Below are 20,668 nucleotides of genomic sequence, written 5' to 3'. Positions count from 1 at the left end.
TACCTCGAAAAGAGCTATTCTATCTTTTAGCAATTTCTGGAAGTAAATAAATCAATGCATCGCAATGATATATATTGATGAAAATATGCAAAGAAGAGCTTCTAGTATCGCAAAACAAATCAATATTTTTGAATAAAAAATTGGATTTTACTAAACATTATAAATTATTAAGAAATCTTTATTCATGTTTACATGAACCAGTTTGTTATTCTAAAACATTTTTTTTTTCGAATTCCTTCATTTAATCTTCAAATTTTATTCGCCAGCGAATATTTAGCTAAAAAAATGCTAGGAAGTTATCCAATATTTGCAATTTTAAGAATTTAAGTACATCGAAAATATGCTCCTTTCTTTTGAAATTACTTCAATGTTTTTCACAAGTGTACATTCACGCGTGATTATATGTTCATATTGTTAAATTATCTATTATTCATAATGGCTAGTATAAATATTAGTTATATGTGATTCTAAATACATAATTCTTGTTAATGCTCAGCTGCAGCCACAGGGATATTTTCATTGCTATTGGACGGACTTGCGAAGATTTGCCCTCCTCAAATTTTAAAAAGTGGTCACGTTAGAACATTGTTGCAATTCTAAACTAACGTTAAAAGTAGTTGCTGGTATTTCTATAAACTACTAAGGATTTTTTTACTGCTCTACTCATTACACTATTTATTTATTTATTTTTAAAAAAAAAAAAAAAAAAAGCACGTTACACTAAAAAAGAAAAAAATAGCGGCTACTGTAGTTTTACTACTTGTAGTTTCGGTTATACCAGTACTGGTTGTTGTTTCCTAACAAAAATTTGGTAAATACTGTTAACCCATGTTTATTGAAAAGTAGTAGTTTGTTATTTACAGCTGATTCGAATGTATGTCAGCTGTTATTTGTATATATTATATATATTTCTTATATATTTTATATATATTGGAATATATTTCTATATTATAGCTAATATTTAGAGTTATTAATAATTACAAAAACTTAAATTAGGAAATTTTTCTTTATTTCGAATGCATACATCATTAATAATCATAGATAAAAATATTTTTTTATACTTTTAACACATTTAAACACTTGATTATTTTACAAGAATTCAATGTAAAAAGTACACGCTAAGTGAAATAAATAGAATAAATTTTTTCTATGTTACTTTTATTGAATAAATAAGTACTCAATTTAACGGTAGGATTATTCAATATTTTATAGTATCCTTATTGCTATTGTAAATTTTTTAATGTTTATCTGTCTTTTGTGAAAAGGAAAAATTTTTCTTATTTAGTTTTTTTTTTATTAACTCCTAAAATTCTGCTTATTAAAACTTTCCTGTTATTTGAGTGTTTTTCTGTATATATGTGCAGCTGCAATAAAGTTATAGTGTCTAATGAGATGTTCACAGAAGTGGCATAAACAATAAGAATTTTTAATGAGGATGGTAAAAACCATGAAGAAATTATTTATTTTACAAAACAGCAAAAACTGAGGGAAATCTTTTTTTTTTATAGAGTGAAGAAACTATAGGAAAACTTGTTTTTTCCCACGACCTTAAAAACTGCATACGGTAAATACTTTGCCAAACCATGCATCTGCATAGAATCTTGCTTTTCCCTCCAACAATGCACAATAAATAAAATTACATCTTGCGAATAAAATTTTTGCGACAAAGAAAAAGATTTGTATTAATGTGTTTTTTCTTAATGTTTGTGTTAGGGCACCACATAAGGAATAAAATATGCTGATTATTTTAGTCTTTGGAAATTGTAAAATAGATTGTGTAGATAATTGTATATGCTTTCTTTCTTTTTAATGAAAATATGACCTTATGAACCAACCAATAGATGCAATGCAATAATTTTTTTTTTTTTGAACATTCGTTTTAATCTTGAAAAGTATTTTTCAGTCATAAACTCATGTCAAGTAAAGGAATATATTAAGTACTGAGTTTTCTAAAGAGTGTCTTTTAAATTTACAAAGTGTCTTTTTAAACTTTTTTAGGTTTACTGCTTTTAAGTATTGGGTGACAAATTTATGGCTTAAGAACCAAATGTCTGGCATTGGAGAAATAATTACCTTTCATTTCTTCAGGCAATCAAACGTATTTTGATATTTTTTATCAAACTTCCTTGTTAAATATCTTATAAATAGTATAAATTATTCACCTAGGTAACCTAATAAATTATAATTAAATATAAGAATATAATTAAAAACAGCCTTATAAAATGTATTTAAATATGAAATAAAAGCTATTAGGTGCTTTTGTAATAAATAAGTAAAACACAAATAATTTTGTTCATTTAATAGTTAAAATAAATAATATAATGTTATTTTTTGTAATTGTATATATGATCTAATGCTTTAATAGATTATTTTTGATAAATAGCTTGCATGCATAACTAACAAACGATGCATTTTTTCTAATTAAGCAAGTTAACATTAAATTTATATATAAAAAAAACTAATTTCATATGATAACTAGTCTCATTTCCTAAGATACAATATAGATTATTTAAGTAAAATTTTCAAGCCATAGTCATATCAACAAAATGTATTGACATTCATCTTTATTTTGATGATAATATCTAAAAAAAAATTAATTATACAATCAATTAAAATTACATTACACGTTTGTGTAAAAAATTATTTAGAAGGTGAAAAAAAGCACATTTTTCATTTAGTTTTCCACTAAGTTGATTACAAAAGCTCAGCATCATAAGTGGTGAGATTATAATTTTTTTTTTCTTCCTGTGGTCTTTTAAAAAAGGGTTTCATATTTAAATCTAAAATAATCGCCCTTTCAAAAACGAGTTATTGCGAAATGCACGATCTATTAAAAAAAAAATTTTAAAACAAAAGCAAAAACTTCGAAAAATACATAACTTAACAATCAAACTGTCTATGAGTCTCAAAATGCTTAAAATGTATTCAAATAATATAAAGTAAGAGGACACTGCTTCGGAAAATCATAAATTTTTTTCAACCATTAAAATTCAGTTTGGTAAATAAAACTAATACTTTCCATTCAGTGTCATTATCAATTCAAAGAGGCTGTTTCAGAGATTTCAATTAATCGATCTGTTTTAGAAGGGGATAAAAAAAAAAATGTGATTTTTCCCATAAATCATTATTAACCATTCTAATTCCATAATATTTTATCTTCATGTTGATATAAAAGGAGAAGGAAATGTCTATTTTTGACACTGATAATACGAGAAACTTAATTCCCACGCATATTATTAGAAATGTAGGTAACGTTCGTTGATGAAGTTCATCGAAAAAGGTGTGTTTGAGGGATTTTCGGTAGAAATCGAAATAATTTACGAAAGTGATACATCCGATGAATTTTGTTTTTATGTGTACCAAAGATTGAATTATTTTCTCCTTTTAAAACCACTTAGAAAAAGTAAATTTTTTAAAAAATAGTTTATTCATTTGTAGTTTTTGTATTTGATAGTAAGTTCATGCAGGAAAGAGGTTATAATTTCAATTAACGACAAAATGTAGATTAATTGCGCTTGTGACATTTTGAAAGAATTATACAATATAGGCACTCTAGCTAGTCGGAAATGGTACGAAATTTCAATTTACGATAAATATTATTTGATAGGGGGATTCTGATAGTAGCGGTCAGAAAAAAAACGAAAAAAACCTATATCATCACCCAATAAAATTAATGAGCTCTAGCTAGTAGGAAAGTGATAGGAATTTCGATTGCGAGAAGCCATAAATAAGTTTTTAAGTTTTCAGATACGGTAAATTTTCTGACAGATACAATATGCGAAAGCGGTCACAGGTTGTCAGTTCTTAAAAAGTTCTTTACATTTCATTATATTACATACATTTTTCATTTTTGATCTGATTAAATATCTTTTCTCCTTTTTCGTCTACTTGTTTTTAAGATATTTATTTTATTTTCCCAATTGTAATTTATTTATTTTAAATAATCATTTGGATATTACTCTTAAACTCTTTAGTTTGATGGAAATGTAATTCAAATTCTAACTAAGTTCTGATTATCACAAAATATAAAGAAAATATAGATAAATTAGGCTAGGGTTGTAAGTAGAGATTAATCGCTTTGGCCTGAGCTCCTAAAACTTAAAAGAACTTTAAGAATTAATAATTTTTTAATTGTTTTCTGGATAGTTTAGAGGAATCGCGTCCCCCACATGAATATTTGTTATTCACTCATCTAATTGTGAGACATAGTACCCTATAAGCACATTCAATTGCAACATGTTAAATAAATCACACGTTACATTTAAAATTAAATACAAATAAAACAAAAATAGGATAATTTGTTTCTTATTAAATTTATTGTGACAATGGGTTAAAAAAAGAATAATTTCCAGTTTTAGGGAAGGAGGGACACATTCACCCAGGGGCATAGTCTATGAATGGAATTTAAATACACTACTCCCCTTTGTTATTGTTCACTTTCGAAAAACAGGTTTTTTTACATTCTTCTCCACTTCCTCCGTCCTCCAGGGAGCTATATGCCAAGAAATTTACGTCAAGCAAGCTTTTCTTTCATGCATTGAACATAAAGCTAACTGAAAGTACCTATAACTTAGATGATTAGCTTGAAAGTTTTCAACGTTTCAGTTTTCAGAAAACCAACGATTTTTTTACGCAATATTTTTCCTATAAATCTGTAATAGGAAATCTAATTTCTTATAAAACACTAATTAAATAAACTATTTAATGAATGAGGGAAGGGTTTTAATAAATTATGTACCAAATTTTTTGTAAACTTAATAATATTAAACTTGTAATATTTTTCAAATCGATAGAAAACTTGGTTAAAGTTTTTTTTTTTTTAAGTTTCAATAGTGATCAGCGTAACTAACTAGCAGATAGCAAGATGGGATTTCTATCCCTATGAGCCAAATTCTTGAAAAATAATCAAAATTAAATTCTAGACTAAAATGCTTTTTTCTTTTATATATTCAAAGTTTAATTTGCTACTTGTAGGCTCCATAACTTCTTCAAATTTCTATTTGCTTCACGAAAAAATTGAACGAGATGTTTATTATTATTGCTGTGTATGTAGGGCGTTTATTATATTTAACAAATTTAAAAAACAATTTTAAGTGCGTTTTATTTAAGTTATCAACCATATATGTAAGGAGAGCAAAAACTTAGTTTGTCCCCGGTTGCTGTAGATAATGAAAGTTCATAAGCTGGTATTTTTGTTACTTTTTCATTTTATTAGTTTCATAAAATCACATGATTCATTGAAACTAGTTTGTATGTACGTAATTTGGATTTTTCGGAATAATAGATGCAAAAATAAATGTTGCACTAACAGTAATTTCTATATGAATAAAATAAAATAAAAATATTATTTTTATTATTTACCTTGTTTTTTGATATTTTTAAAACGTAAAGAAAATATTTTCGTTCTTTTTTCTTGTACACGCTAAAAATGGTTTTAAATTTTTTGCTAGACGTGACATTATTTTATTAATAATATTATTGATGCTATTTACTGCTGTAAAAATTACAATATATATATATATAAATATTTTTTTTCCTTAAATAGTAATTAAAGTAAATTTAAAAAAATAAATTTGTACACTGCCAAATTAAACGTTTTTTACAAAGTATCTGTTATGGGAATTGATTTTTCAAATAACTTTTTGAAGAGTTTTCAATTGCAATCACATATTATGTGATCTTAGAACCGAATAAAAAATGATTTTCACAATTCTAGTGATTTAATTTTTTTTTAAAAATTTCCTGGGCCACAAGTTATTTTTTTTCAAACTTTCTGGGTGTTCCGTAATGCTTTCAAATATATTTATTAAATTTTTACTAAAAACTAAGTGAAAAAAATATTCTTATTATGGATTCCAAGTTAATATTCATGTAAAAAAATATTCGAATTTTAAATAATTATTATAGAAAATACAAAAACGTACAAAATCTCAATCTAGTATAAAAACGGAATTAATTATTAATCAAAATAACAAACAATTCTTTTTATCTATGAAAGGTTGAGAAACCTGTGACAATTTTCATGAATTTATAAAAGTTTTCTTATTACCTACATCATTTATTATTATTAATAACTTAATTAACTTGCAATCGAAATTTCCACTTCTTTCCGTCTAGCTAGAGTACTCGTTTCTCTTCTGCGGCTCTGTGCTTATTGATAATACAAGTCGTTTCCTGATCAGTGATCACAACAAAGTTTATTACCATTTTGCAAAGGAGACCGTATAAATATTTTGAACTCATTATAAGTAGCTGAAGTGCGCCAAATTTAACCATTATTCTATTGACAAAAGAAGTTGCGATATCTCCGAGATAATTAAGTTTATCATTAATTTATCGCTAAATGAATTTTTTGATAAACAGAACTTTTTCGCCGCATAAGTAAAAGTTATGGGCAATCGAAGTTTCAAGAAACGGAGAGGAAGGTTAATTAATGTTGGTAATAGGATTCTCCAGGGCCGGATTTAAGTTTGGCGAGGCCCCAAGCTACTGAAAAAGATAGGGCCCTTATAAATTCAATTCTATTTATATACACATGAGGAAAACTGTCATTTTTATTGTTGAGTATTAACATTAAATTATTAAAAAAATTTCTTTACGTTACATTTTGCTTTGCTGCTCAAAATCCATAGACTTGGAAACATGAAATTATGATGGTGTGTACAAAGTATGCAAGGAGTTAGAAAGAAATACAATAAAATACAATTTGATTATTAGTTTTATTCTTTTTATGACCACTGTTGAAACACTAACTCAATTTTGAGTTTACAACTACCCATGCTTCACTACGTAGCCTTGTAATTTTGAACTCAATGCAGAAGACAACGGAACTTCTGGATCAGTACCCAGATGTATTGATTTGTTATGAGAACTTAGTGGGCTTTGTGACCCAGACAGATTTAGCATGCACCAGTCACCATTCTATACAGCTGGATTCGAACTCCCATTCTCATGAATACAAGTCCATAGTCCTCAACCAGGCTATTACAGCCAAATTATTCGTTTATTTTATAACAGTCATTGAACAGCCCACCCAATTTCGAGTTTCGACTACTAATGTTCAACTCCGTAGCCTTGTAATTTTGAACCCAATCCAGCAAACAAGAGAACTCCAGGATCAAATATTTGATGAAATTTTTCCCTTTGTGGAGGACGTTTTGATAGAACCAACCCGCATTTTAGTTACATGGAGAGGAAAACCACGAAAGCCTCCGTCGGTTAGTCTGACAGAAAGGGGGCTCTAACTCATGATCCGTCTACCACTGAGTATATTTTACGTCAGCACTGTGGTCGATGCAAGTCGGGTGTAGAATTCATATCGACCAGCAGCCAGCACTGGCATTCGAACTCGGTTCACCTCATTCGAAGGCAAATGCTCTATCCCTCGAGTTCATCTTCACTGAGTAATAAATTTGCGGGGGGAACCAATTTTATTGATTTGCTTAAATTTATTCATCTTTAAAATGTAAATGACAATCGTAATTTTTGTGTAAAAAAATGAGAATAGCCGTTTTTCCTCATATCTGCAATGATTAATGAAAAGCAACCACGAGGGTTAGTGAGCAAAGAGAACAATGGGCGGAGCTTTCTAGTTTTTTAAATAATTGTTAAATTATTAGTTTTACATGCACACTTTAAAAAAAAAAAAAAAACATTTTTCAGTATAAAGAAATAAAATAAAAAACTGTCATCAGCTGGAATAGAAGTCACGATCTCACAGTTTCGTGTTAGATTTCATAATCTTCAGCCCCAAATATGCATACCTGCCTTGCGAATTTTCTTTATAATTTTTTTTTAAAAATTAAATAAATTAAGTCATTTGAATACTTGATGTAAAACTTTTAGACTCGTGTTTTTTTCCCCTTCAATTTTGCGAAAAAATAATTTTTTTTAAAAAATTTGAGAAAAAATATCTGTTTGCATGCGACAATACAGTACCTTTTACGAAATGCGAATCATGGGACTGACCACACTGAGAAAAAAAAGTATGGTCAAAACTATTAGAATATAGTAAAATTTACGGTATTTATGGGAACACCAAAATACGGGATAGTTTTTTTCAATATTGATCTGGTTATGACTTCTCATGAAATTAACATAATAAAAATATAGTTTTTTGCCATGCTGTTCGGTAGTAAATGTGTTAAATTTTTTAATTTTATCATGATACCTTAGGAAAGTAGTTCCAAACTGTCTTCTATGGAACTTAATGGTTTTAGAGCGAATTAGTACTTTTTACAACCGGGGATGAATACTTTTATAACTTCTAGTTAGTTCTTTTATAATCTCTGATTATATTTTGATCCAACAATTAAATCATATCATATATAATCTTTCTGTTTCCTTTATTAAATTATTTGAAGTAAACTACCAATTAAATAGAAATGGCATTTTTTAAATGAAAATATATTTCTAAAAACAAAAAGTGTTTAATGTTGATCAAATTAGGAAAAAAATAAGCATTTATAAAATATTACATTAATATTTTTTACCGCACTTTTCAAATCAATATAAAATAACTAAATTCTTTTATAAAGAAAAATGCTTTCTAAATTATCATTAGCTAGAAATAAACTATAATTCGGCTTATCTTATTCATTTTCAGCTTTTGTATAGACACCAAAAAACAATTCGAATTTCCTTGTGCTCAACTAGATATAGCACAAGGATTGCAAATTTAACTATCGGCTATAAAACCTTATTTAATATTGTTAATGATAAAACAATGAAAACTCTTCATTCCTTTAATTAAATATTTTTAAAATAGTCTTTTTTTAGGTTATAACGTTCACAATTACCTTAATAAACTTTAATCGTAATATCGGGTTCCGTAGAGGGAAGCCTAAATAATAATTGGGAACAGCTGTCTTGGAGTATGGCATAATAATCACTAATTCGGTTCATTTTATTTTTTACTTTTTATTAAATGTGTGGTAATAAGAGCTATAATTTTAAAAATTTGAATTTTCGATAAACTGCTGCATTGTGAACAGAAAAATTACCAAATGGATGATTTAAATACCATATATTTTGGTTTTGTTACCACAATTGTTTTTTTTTCTTCTTCTTCTTTTTTGCGAGATGAGTGTCGTAATTTTTTCTCCGTGAGTTATTTTGTGTTCTAAAACTTTCGCACTATTTATTTAGACATATATACTAAAAATGGCCTTTAGCATTAAATGTCAAATCCAATCATGGAAATAGGGCTATTTTTTCCCACTAGGACTTCTACACTTATTTTTTTAAACAATACAATTAAACTAAGTATACCAAATTCATGTAGAAATAGTATAAGGAATAAGAAATTAATACCTTACTTTTTATTTACATAAAAAGTGTGTATAACCAACAATTATTTTATACACTTCGATTAGATTTTGAAAAGCATCCGAAAATGTAAAAAGAAAACAAATTATAATGGGCTTCATAGGGCCCCAGCTCCGAATAAAACTTTAAAAAAAGAAGAAAAAAAGTGGGATCTCGGGCCCCAAGCTACAGCTTATACGTAAATCCGGCCATGGGATTGTCTCCCCCCCCCCCTTTCCGTCGCTAGAAAGTGACGCGTCTGACATTTTTTTTTTTTTTCAGGAGTGACAAAATTTAACAATTTCTTTTTTCCCCAATGACTTGAAAAACACACGTTTAAAATTTTATTTATTACAACCAATCAAAAACATTCTATACATTTAATATGTTGAACATACAGTAAAAGTTTTGAATTAATAATAAGTATTAAATTTATAATTCAAACATTATATGTTACTTCATTTTGATTTCTCTTCTGTGATAATTAATAACAGAAAGTGAGTTTTGTATATAAAGTTTTGTATATAAATATTTGTAAAGAAAGTGAGTTTTGTATATGAGTTTTTATATATTTTGTTCATCAAAAAAGTTTAAAAAAAGGTTTAATACTCAATAATTTCATTCTGTTTTATACATAAAAAATGGGAACATAAAATTTCATAAATATACAGAATGGCCAAGCAAAATTTGCAGAATGGTAGAAATCCTAGGGAGGAAACAGAAGAAAAGAAAATACTGGTTGATTGTTACAAGAACAGTTTAGTAAAGCATATCAGGTCATCACAATTTAACACAAGAGTAACTTAGCCAAACAGTAGGTTACTCATCTACAGCAGGTTGTAACTCAAGTCTCACGATAACTGACAAAGAAATTACTAAACTGGTTGGGCAGAAGCTATAATAGCATCAATGAGATTTAGTCAGAGACAACTATTTTGCACAAGGAAGAATTGGGTCCTTACTTTAACTACATGCACAAAGCTAACCACTACTCACTGGTGGGAAAAAAATTATATATTGAAGGGAAATCAACAGATTATACAGTTTGTTAAGGGCTCGATAGAGAGCTACGGCTTGAGTGCCTCAGGCAAGACGGATTTATTTAGTGTGCAATGTCAATGTGAAAAATATTCAGGATCGTCAGAAAGTTCTTTGTAAAGCTTTGGACTCATTTTAAGGGATAATTTCTATTGCCAATGTTGAAGAGCGAGTCTTTATATTTTTCATAACTGTTTGAGAATTTCTAAAAGTCTTAGCTTGAATTTCTAAAGCAGTATAAAGCATAGAACTGTGGGAAGAAGTTTGAGGGCTCTGTTCACCTCATTGCCATAGCAATGAGCAGCTGAGGTAAGAAGATCATCTTCATGATCCAAGACACAATGAAGTGCTTAATAAATATTCTTCGATTCAAGGCACCTATTTATATCTTCAAAAGAAGAATCTTCCTTTTCTGATTTTTCTGTTGCTGCAGAGGATGAAACACTATTCAATCATAAGGTCTTTGGATTTAAAAAAGTGAGACTGATGATGCGTTTGCATTCTCATTTTAAGGGGTCATTTCTATTGCCAATGTTGAAGAGAGAGTCTTTATATTTTTCAAAACTGTTTGAGAATTTCTAAAGCAGTATAAAGCATAGAACAGTGGGAAAAGTTTGAGGGCTCTGTTCACCTCATTGCCATAGCAATCAACAGCTGAGGTAAGTATATACTAGTTTTACAGTATACTAGTTTTACAGATGGAAACATGTTTTTCTTTGAATTTATAGCTACTTGGCTTTTCTTAGTGGGGGCAGATATTCATATTATGATTTATTCATAAAAAACGATTAGAAGTTTTGCTTTGGAGTTTTTATATTTATTACAGTTTTGTCGCCAATGTCGATTATTTTCACGGAAAGGAAAAAATGAAGAATGTTTTTAAACTAGTGTAGTATTCTTACAATTTACAAAGAAGTTAGCAGTTGGTTTAAAATTATAGCAAAATGAATTGTTCACTTCTAATTTATTCACCATCTGCTAACATTTTGAATAATTTTTTGAGCTTTCAGTATTAGTGTAGCTTTTACACTGTGTAATATCACTTTCACATTCGTCAGAAAATTAGCTATGAATTTTGTTACCAGCTGATTTCCTTTTCTTCAGAGCAATGGTTGAGCAATTACAAATATATTAGATAACCTTAATTGAAGAATCATCTTTCAAACTATTAACATCAGCAGTAAAACAAGTAATATTATTTCAAGCAGTTTTCTGTTAGTGTTTCAGCAGTCAAGGTAATTATTCTGAATCATAGAAGGAAAACCATAATTAATTTAAAATAAATAATATTAATAACCATTATTTCGTAAATCTGCAAGAAACATAAGCTCAAGTATAGATGAGTAAAAAAAAGAGAATTCAGTTCAAAAAATTTAGCAAATCACAAACAGGTATATTTGATATTTTATATCCATAATAGTCAATTTTATTTATTGGTGTTTCTGATCAGATATTGAAGTTCATATAATGGCTAATATGTGCTTGCAGTTAATACGATGGCAGATATGTGCTTACAGCTTGCTTACTGCAACATTTACTAAATGTGTTTCTCTTTGTCTGGCACCTCATTACAGACCAATTCGGCAAGGGTGACCCTACCAATAGCAAATGCTATAGCCGACATAGCTCTATAAATCATTGGTGCTCACAAGCCTCTACACCTCGACAAGGTGGAAACATCTTTGTAGAGGAATTTTAATTATTATAATAAAATGTATGGCAAATTGAATATGTATGGCTAAGAATTTAATATGAAACATAAGACTTTTAATTGAAATTAAGGTTGTTATAATCTTTATAAATCAAAAATTGATTTAGGCTTTCGAATTCTTTTTTCTTTTAATTCTGGTTTCTCGGGTTGGACAGAAATTGCCGTTGCTGGTTTTAGATGTAAAATTACAGGTGCGTTACTTGTTTCTGTTGAAGTCGAAGCTGCATTTTTTGAATTATTTATGACTTTCTCATTTCTTGCATCAAGTATATGTTGGGGTTCTCTGATGGGCATATTTCTCTTGAAGCGAGAATCAACCAGCTCAGGAAGAATACAATCCATAAAAAAGTTTTCTAACTTTTTAACACCTTTAATCCAAAAGTTTTCATCTCTGCAAATTTTAATAATCAGGGAATCCGATTCAGACCAAAAGAACAAATCACACCATTGCCGTTGGGTGATGGCGAGTTGACCCTGTATTTGGTAAAAATACTTATGACTTTTTGGCAGATAGAGGGACCCAGTTTCATCTATCTTTAAACCAATATTATGGCTCTGACTAGCTTCAGACAGATTTCTGTATAGTCTGGCAGAATATGGACATTTTATTTCAACTAGCCCTTCTTTTCCGATCAGACCATCAGGGCTAGCACAAAGGAATGGTTTTTCTGCACAAACAAAAAGACCACAAGAATCAACTTTGTACCCTGTTTGTTTGCAGTAATCAAGAAGGGCCTCTTTTTCTTTTACTTTTCCATACTCTAGAGCTTTGGTTACAATTGATTCAGGATAGACTATCCTTTTAACCAATTTTCCACAAAGAGTGCTATTTTTTCGACCAATGACATCTTTAAAAAAGGAGGAGGAAATTCTTTTTGATCTTTCTTCTTTCCAAATTGGGCACTCTGACTGTTTTCTTGTTGCATTCTCTAATTCAGAAGAAGAACTAACTTTTAGAGAAAACAGAAACTCAGATTTTAATCTTGTAAGAGTTTCGTCAGAAACATCTGGTTTCTGACAATTATCGCCGTAATTTTTATCTCCACCCTTTGAAATATGGCCAGACATTCTTTTTTCCAATCTTCTAAGCTTTTCTATACAAAACAGCTTTCTTCGCCTAATCCTGTTCAGATGAAAATTTTGTCTTCGTCTTACAAACTCACGCACTGGAGTGGCTGGATTTTTTTTATTTAAGCATTTGTGAGCTGACATGAGCCATTTCTGAGCAGGTTCTTGATAGGCTAATGCAGCTATTTTAGCTCGTCTTGTAATTCCACCTGCTTTCGAATGGTCTACTCGCTTGCCCCCAGATGTTTTACAGAACTGACTCATGTAGTTTTCAGCAGAATTATTTGTAGTGTTCCAAATTAGGCTGTCCGCAGACTGTATTAACACTCGCTGCACAATTGCTTGTATGTCTGAAAGCATCCCAGTTTCCATCATTAATTTATAAACTGAGTCATCTTCTTGGCTATCTTTTCTACTGCAGAACTCCTCACAATTGTCATGTTTGCCAAAGACATGACTTGGCCCATTTTTCAATTCTGCACTAAGTTTGGCAATAGCTTCACTGCTGAAATTTTGATGACTGTGAACATTGTGCATTTTTATAGATACTCTGGCTCCAGTGACTAAACGAGTGAGCTTTTGTTTTAAGAGCTTGCGTGCCTGAATGCCACTGTTTCCATTGAATTTTGATGCATCTGTCTGAAGCTTAGTCAGAGCTCTTCGATACCTCCTTATGGCATGATTTGCACACTCTATTTTCTTAACTTTATTTCCATAGGAAACTTCCTCCCTTATTTTTGTCATTGTGTTGGAGTCCCCATCACCAATTAACTGAATGCAACGGATGCAGTGGATTGTTTCAAGATATTGTAATCCTTCCACAATTACATCACTCTCCATTGCTGTTGAAGCACCTGACCAGTTTCTCCAACAAAAATGTGGTTTTGCTTCAATTCTTCCTCTTTCAATGGCATTACAAATCAGGCAGACTTTATTTTTGACACCAATATATAAAATTTTTTGCGTATAATGGCCAATTATTACCGCAGCTCCACTTGCAGAATTATATCCATGGCCATAGGTTCTTTTGCACCAGCCTCCATCAACAACAACAGGAACACAGTGAAAGCCTTCGGCATCTATACTTTTTTTGCTTTCAGCGAGGATTCTTTCTTCTTGGACAGCCAAATTTAAATTTTCTTCAAGGCAAGCATCCAAGAGTTTGCTGGCCGTTTTCTCACAAGCAATGAACGTTGGATGGCTCATGTAATTTACGTTCATGGTGCTAAATTTTTCTTCCTCTTGGGAAAAACCACTACCTGTGGCTAATGCACCAAGAACGGCCAATTGATTAATATTGCCCAATTTACTGCCTTCCTCTTCTGTGAAAATTACGGCTTTCTTGCTGCAAAAACTGTTGCTGCAGACAAAGTGCAAGGATGCTTTCAGACCGGATTTAATAATCGATTTAAAAACCAATTTCCCTTGAAAATTACATAAATATGAATGCTCTTCAAGTGAACGAGCTTGTTTAATCACATATGCCAGATCACATATAAATCGTCCAGATGGGAGTGGATTGCCAGCAAAATTATCCTGACACTTTCTTTTACCAGAAGGTGTGGCAAATTCATCAGTAACCCTATAGAAAATAAACGGGAATCATAACATTAAAAAAAATTAATTTAGCTTTATTTATTAAATTACAATAAAACTGAGTTAGTAATTGGAAACTTTGATTTAATTTAAAGTAGCACAAGAAGAACTAATAATAGAAAAAGAGCAACATTCTTAAAGTTTAAAACTAACAAGAAAAAATCAAACTAATGATTTAAGAAATTTATTACAATGCGTGATATAAGAACTACTATGTAAAATATCAAGTATAATCATGAAGTAAATTTTTAATTACAAAATGTAAAATTTTTTTGTTAATTTAATGAATTATTTGAATTCTACACAGTGGGTTCTTTGGGTTCTGCCAGCAACATTATATTCTAAAGTTAAGTAACTAATAGAAGTTCTAACATTAAAATTTGTAACATAAAAATTCTTATTTCCCACTCTTATTATAAAGCTTAGACATGTAAAGCATTTTAAAGATTAATTTTTGATATAATCGTTTAAAAGTTGCAAGGAACATTTTAATGTGATTCCAGTTGACTTGTTGAAAGAAATATTTCTTGACACAATCAATAGGATCAAAAACTGAAATGTTGACGAGAATAGTGACCTTACATGTTTTCAAAATCAGGTTCAGGTAGATTTTTTGACAGCAAAGAATCAAAAACAGACACAGAAGTAGCATCAGAACTGAAAAGATAAAATATATCACATTAACAAATTTAGCAGTTATGACCACATAAGGGTTACCTAAAATATTACACGTATGCCCGAAAAGTAATGTATAGAAGACTCATTTTAATTCATTTTGAGTAATGAACATACATTGTCTGATTATGAGAATGCTAATTTTTAAATTTGATTTTAACATATTGTAATTGAAATTAATGATTATACAATTTTATAAATGAACATTCTATATTACGTAAAAGTTACATATGTGCTTAGACCTTGCTTTAAAATTAAAAATGCAATATAATAAATTATAACAACATACGTAATGCATACTTTTAATTTTTTATGCAAATTCAACCAATTCCACCACAAATTGAGTATATGAAGCCTTTAAAATATACTGTTAATTTTTTTTATTTTTGAAAATACTATACCTAACAATAGCAAAGTTAATATTTTAATAATTAATTTTTGTTAATTATCCTTAATTTAAAATGATTAAAATCCTCAAAATTAAATTAGTATAGTAATGTAGTGATTTTTTAAAGTAAAAAGTTCTGATTAACTTAATTACAACTAAAAAAACTTCTTCAAAAAAAAAAAAACTTCACAACTCACTTGGATATAACAGGTGTTAATTTTCCATTCAGTAACTTCTCTGGTGCACAGGAATTTGATAAACAATCACTAGTATTTCTTCCAAATCTATAAAAATTTAATTAATGAGAATAAGCAATGTTCAAAATATCAGTCGTTTTGAAGCATCATAATGGCTAATTTTAATTTAATACATTAACCTACATGATTGGTATTTGCAAGGATCTTACCTAGAAACTGGAGACTGCACAATTTCTCCTACTAATGATGATGATGATTCCAAAGAAATCTCATGGCAGACAGATCTGAGGGGAGAAAAAATGCTACTTTGTAATAGATTCATTCAAGAACTCTAGATTCATTTCAAAGATAAAACTCTACTTAATGATTTATAAAAATAAAAGAAATAAAAAAGTAATCAAGTGATTTTTCTTTAAATTTAGTAAATTCTGATCAATTTATACAAAATAATTCATAAAATACCATTATGGGTCTTTTGATGTATGAAATTTAAAGTTGCAGTTTTTATTTAAGAAAATAAATATTAATGAAATCAGCAATCTTAATGACAATGCTGTCATAGGGAGTTGGCATAATGAAGCAAGACAGTCTTTTTCAAAAGACCTAAATAGGGATGGTTATATGATGATAAAAAAATTCTTTTTAAAAAAAAATCATGAAAATTACAAATTGGAATTTTAAGCCTGAAAACAAGAGAGTTTGGAACAAGATTGTTCAGCAAGACAAGGCCCAAAATACACGGTAGCGCATCAAGAAAAATAGAGTCTTTTTAATAACTTTTTTTTAAAGTCCGTCATTAAACACACAAAAATAAAATTAATAATTTTAGCTTCAAATGCATAACTTAAGATAAAAATATAAATATAGACAGTGGGAAAATACCTAGATATGGGAGAAAAGGGAAGAGTTTCCTGATACAGTGAAGATTCCATAGAGACAGGATATCCATCAAAGCTGAAAAATAATCATTTTACGGAGAGAAAAAAAATCAATCAATTAAAGTATCTGAAATTAATTTAAATGTTTACAATTTTCATTTAGAGATAAACAAACTGCATTGTAAGAAATATGGTTTTTATAACTATAAAACAGATATTTTTGGTTTCAATTCATTTAAGGAAAACTCTTCAATTTAATTTACCATCTTGGGTAAATATTTTGAGTAAGTGTTAAAAACAATCTTCAAAGGCAAATAATTTTAATAAAATGTTTTCGACGGTCTATGAAGTTAATGCAACAAAATTTAAAGTAAATTTCTGGAATGATTTAATTAGTGGTGCTTTTGTTAAATTTAAAAAAAGTAAAGTTTTATTAATCAGAAAATTTTTTTTCAAAGGAAACCAAAATTTTAAATGATATGAAAACAGCTAGACTAAAAAAGAATTTTGTAGTTCTCACACAAAACTTAACCTTTGTCACTATTTTTTTAAGATTTACACTCATTTTATTCAACTAGGTCACTATCTAAAATTAATGTGAAACAAATAATAAAAAAATATGAAAAGTATTTGCAGAATTCTAATGTAAAGAGTGCTAATTTAAACCTCTTAGGCTTTGACTGAACTGCTTCATAATAAGAAAATATTCTAAGTAAAGTAGCACAAGCATCAATACTACAAAAATCAAAACATTATGTTCACATTAAAAATACATTTTGAAACATGAGAAGCTTGAAAAATGCAAAAATTATAATCACCTAATACTTGAATTTGGCTTAACAGCATCATTTAATTCAGGCAATAATCCAGCAGTGAGCATAAAACTTTGAAAGCACAAATCATTGAAATAAATTATATGTATGATTTACTTATAGATCAATAATTTTACAAAAACTAAGAAGTTAACAATAATAATTTTGAGTTCATTATTAGAATAAAGAAAACAAAAACAAAAAAAATTACATTTAACTTGTTATTAGTAGAATACACTTATTAAAATACATTAAAAACTTAAATCCTCGAGTCCCTAATTTTGTGAGTTTTTAAAGTTTTTGCAATTAAATAAACATAACACTATTTTAAACATAACAAAATTTTAAGAACTTCACAACCCTAAGAATATAGGAATAAATTCTGCAGTAAAAAAGTTTTTTTTTTCTACTGAAATAGATGTCCAAAAAAAAAAAAAGAAAGAAAAACATGTGATTTATATCATGTCAACCCTGGATAAAACTGGATTAGACTGAAGTTTGATTCGAAAACAGATAAATTAAAAAACTTTTTTGGCATTTTCTTAATCAGTTGAAATTTTAAAAAAAATCTGATAAAAAGTAATGTGCAAAATAATACAATTTTAGACTATGATTTAAAAAATTTATAAGAGATCATTCATAATTAGACAATTTTGTTTCTGATAAAAAATGATGTCCTACATTCAAAGCAATAATCATTATTTATAAACAGCTCGTTAAAAAAAAACACAAGTTTTTATATTAAATTTTATTAATATAAAACAAATGCTTTCAAACCTAGTAGACGAAGAGGCTGTATTTAGCAAAACAGTTGAATCACTTGAAATCAAGAAATCATTAGGCCTATAAAATAAAATATATACATGTATGAGTTTTACGGCGATAATAAATATTAACTTTAAATATATGACTATATGAATTTTTCCTTGCAATTCAAGTTATATAAATTATAATTTGATGTAATTAAATTTAATCTGTCTTAAATAAATAGTTTTTAATAATCTTAGTTGGATAAATAACTCAAATAAGTATGCAGATTAAATAATTCTTACATCTCTGAAGTTTCAACACAATTAACATCAGAAAAACGATCCTTCAACACCTTTGTTTTTCTTTTTCTAGATTTACGACGATTTTTATTTGGATGATCCTTCATGTTTATTTCGATATTTAAAAGCAAAGAAGCAAATTTAAATGGAAATTGCGCGCTATCAATGTAAACATTAAAATTGCCGATGCTAGTCGCTAAATCCTGAATAGCTCTTTTTCTCGCGCGTTCGTAAACAACGAGAAAAACGAAATATTCTGATTTTCGATGTTGGAAAAATTAAAACGTAGTGACTGTTCTCCCGAACAGTTACACGAATTAAATACTGATTAAAATGTCTTAGAACTGCTTTTGGAATAAAGCCAACAATCTGTATTAATACCTAAAACAAAAAGAATCTACAATTAATGAGAATATAAATATGTATTTTATGCTTTCTTTTGCAAACTGCTCTCGCANCAGAGGTGTCAAACTCAATTTTGCAGAGGGCCATATATTAAATTTAGAATGTGTAGGCGGGCCAGATTCAAATAAAAAAAATGTACTGAACTATTATAACATTTTATTTATCTAATTATATGGTATATAATATACGGTCAGTACCGTCTTTACGCATGGGCACACCCGGGCAGTGCCCAGGGGCCCCAGGCACTCAGGGGGCCCTTAAGAATCTTACTTTTTAAAAAAAATTTACTAAGAATAAACAACTTTGCATTATATAATTTTTTAAATAAATCCCAAATAGCAAAATATGGTTTATTTTCACTCAGCTAAAACCTTTTAATGTAAACCTAAAAAGGCTGGTTATGCGTCTTTCACGACGTGTAAATCTTCTAACCTTAAAACGAGATCTGTGGCAATCTGCTCTATTTTACGCACATTACCCTAGTACAAAACCTTGGAAAACAACCTTCTATATAAAAACCTTAAATCGAGGTTGACTTAGAGTTTTCAAGCGTGAAAAAAATCCTTAATAAAGCTAGTCTGAAGGTGAAAATACTCTTAAACCTAGGTAATTATAAGGTTTCTTTTCACAAAGTCTTGCATGCTCATCTAAAATCCACCTTGTCATGAAATTTTAATGAGCAACGCAGTTTGATCCTATCGTTAGTGTAACGTCAGCTAAACCGTCATTATGGACCTAAGTGACCATTTTACTTAAGTGACAACACTTTTTTTAAAACAAAGTCTTAAAAAATAATTTTTAATCCTTTTAGGATGAAAGGTTTAAAAACTGCAATATTTTTGCCTTATTAAAAAAAGGTTTTTAATACAAACAATAAAAAGAAAATTCTGACAGAAGGTAGCCGTAAGGTTGACGCTTTCTAGGATATATACTAGTGTAAAAAGTGGGCATTTTTTTTTCTAATAATAGTGATTAATTACCATGCAAATACCAATAGTTTGAATAGTTTATCACTAAGAAAAATAAAAAGTCAGTCGAAATTTATTTTTCTTCGTTAAAATGAAGTTTTTAGGTGCTCAACTCCCTAAGTGATAATGTCTCTGAATATGCTTGAGATCACCGAAGTCAAGCATCACTGGCTACGGTCAGTGTGAGGGTGGGTAACCACTTGGATCAGTCTGCGTAGGGACAGAGGATGTGCAGTACGGGTCCTCGTTAAACTGTTTTACCGTAAAGTGCTCGACATCGCGTGCAGGTCATTAGGCTACCGAAGCGGGATTGCCACCCCCTCATCAGAGGATCAAAATTGTGATGACATGTCTTCGGATCATCATCAGCGATGTTTCCCAGACCGTTGCCAATAGCCCGTTGTGCAGCTCCTGTGTGACGTAAATGAACTACAACAACAACTAAATATGCTTGACAACCAACTCTGTTTAGTATTTATAGTTAATTAAAGTAATAATTGTCAGTGTTTCGAATCATACGACAACAAATTTTAAACTGGTTATGTCTGATGTGCATTGAAAGATGTTTAAACATTAA

General features: G+C 29.1%; 1 protein-coding gene across 2 annotated transcripts; it reads right to left on the bottom strand.

The window, feature by feature from the left end:
* Positions 1-9,637: 9,637 nt before the first annotated feature.
* On the bottom strand, positions 9,638-19,134 carry LOC107449451 (uncharacterized). 2 transcript variants are annotated; one of them, XM_043056620.2, is made up of 8 exons: positions 18,722-19,134; positions 18,447-18,512; positions 17,676-17,741; positions 16,862-16,933; positions 16,189-16,263; positions 15,980-16,066; positions 15,302-15,376; positions 9,638-14,705 (listed from the first exon to the last, which is right to left on the bottom strand). In XM_043056620.2, exons 1-8 carry the CDS (start codon positions 18,823-18,825, stop codon positions 12,140-12,142), a joined length of 3,111 nt encoding a protein of 1,036 aa, XP_042912554.1. In that variant the 5' UTR covers positions 18,826-19,134; the 3' UTR covers positions 9,638-12,139. The 2 variants fall into 2 exon arrangements, with proteins under 2 accessions (XP_042912554.1, XP_042912555.1); XM_043056621.2 differs by lacking the exon at positions 17,676-17,741.
* Positions 19,135-20,668: the final 1,534 nt, after the last annotated feature.

Source organism: Parasteatoda tepidariorum, chromosome 6, assembly GCF_043381705.1.
Source record: "Parasteatoda tepidariorum isolate YZ-2023 chromosome 6, CAS_Ptep_4.0, whole genome shotgun sequence".
Lineage (NCBI taxonomy): Eukaryota > Metazoa > Arthropoda > Arachnida > Araneae > Theridiidae > Parasteatoda > Parasteatoda tepidariorum.
The sequence above is the reverse complement of the archived record's forward strand: the minus strand, read 5'-3'. Positions and strand labels throughout refer to the sequence as shown.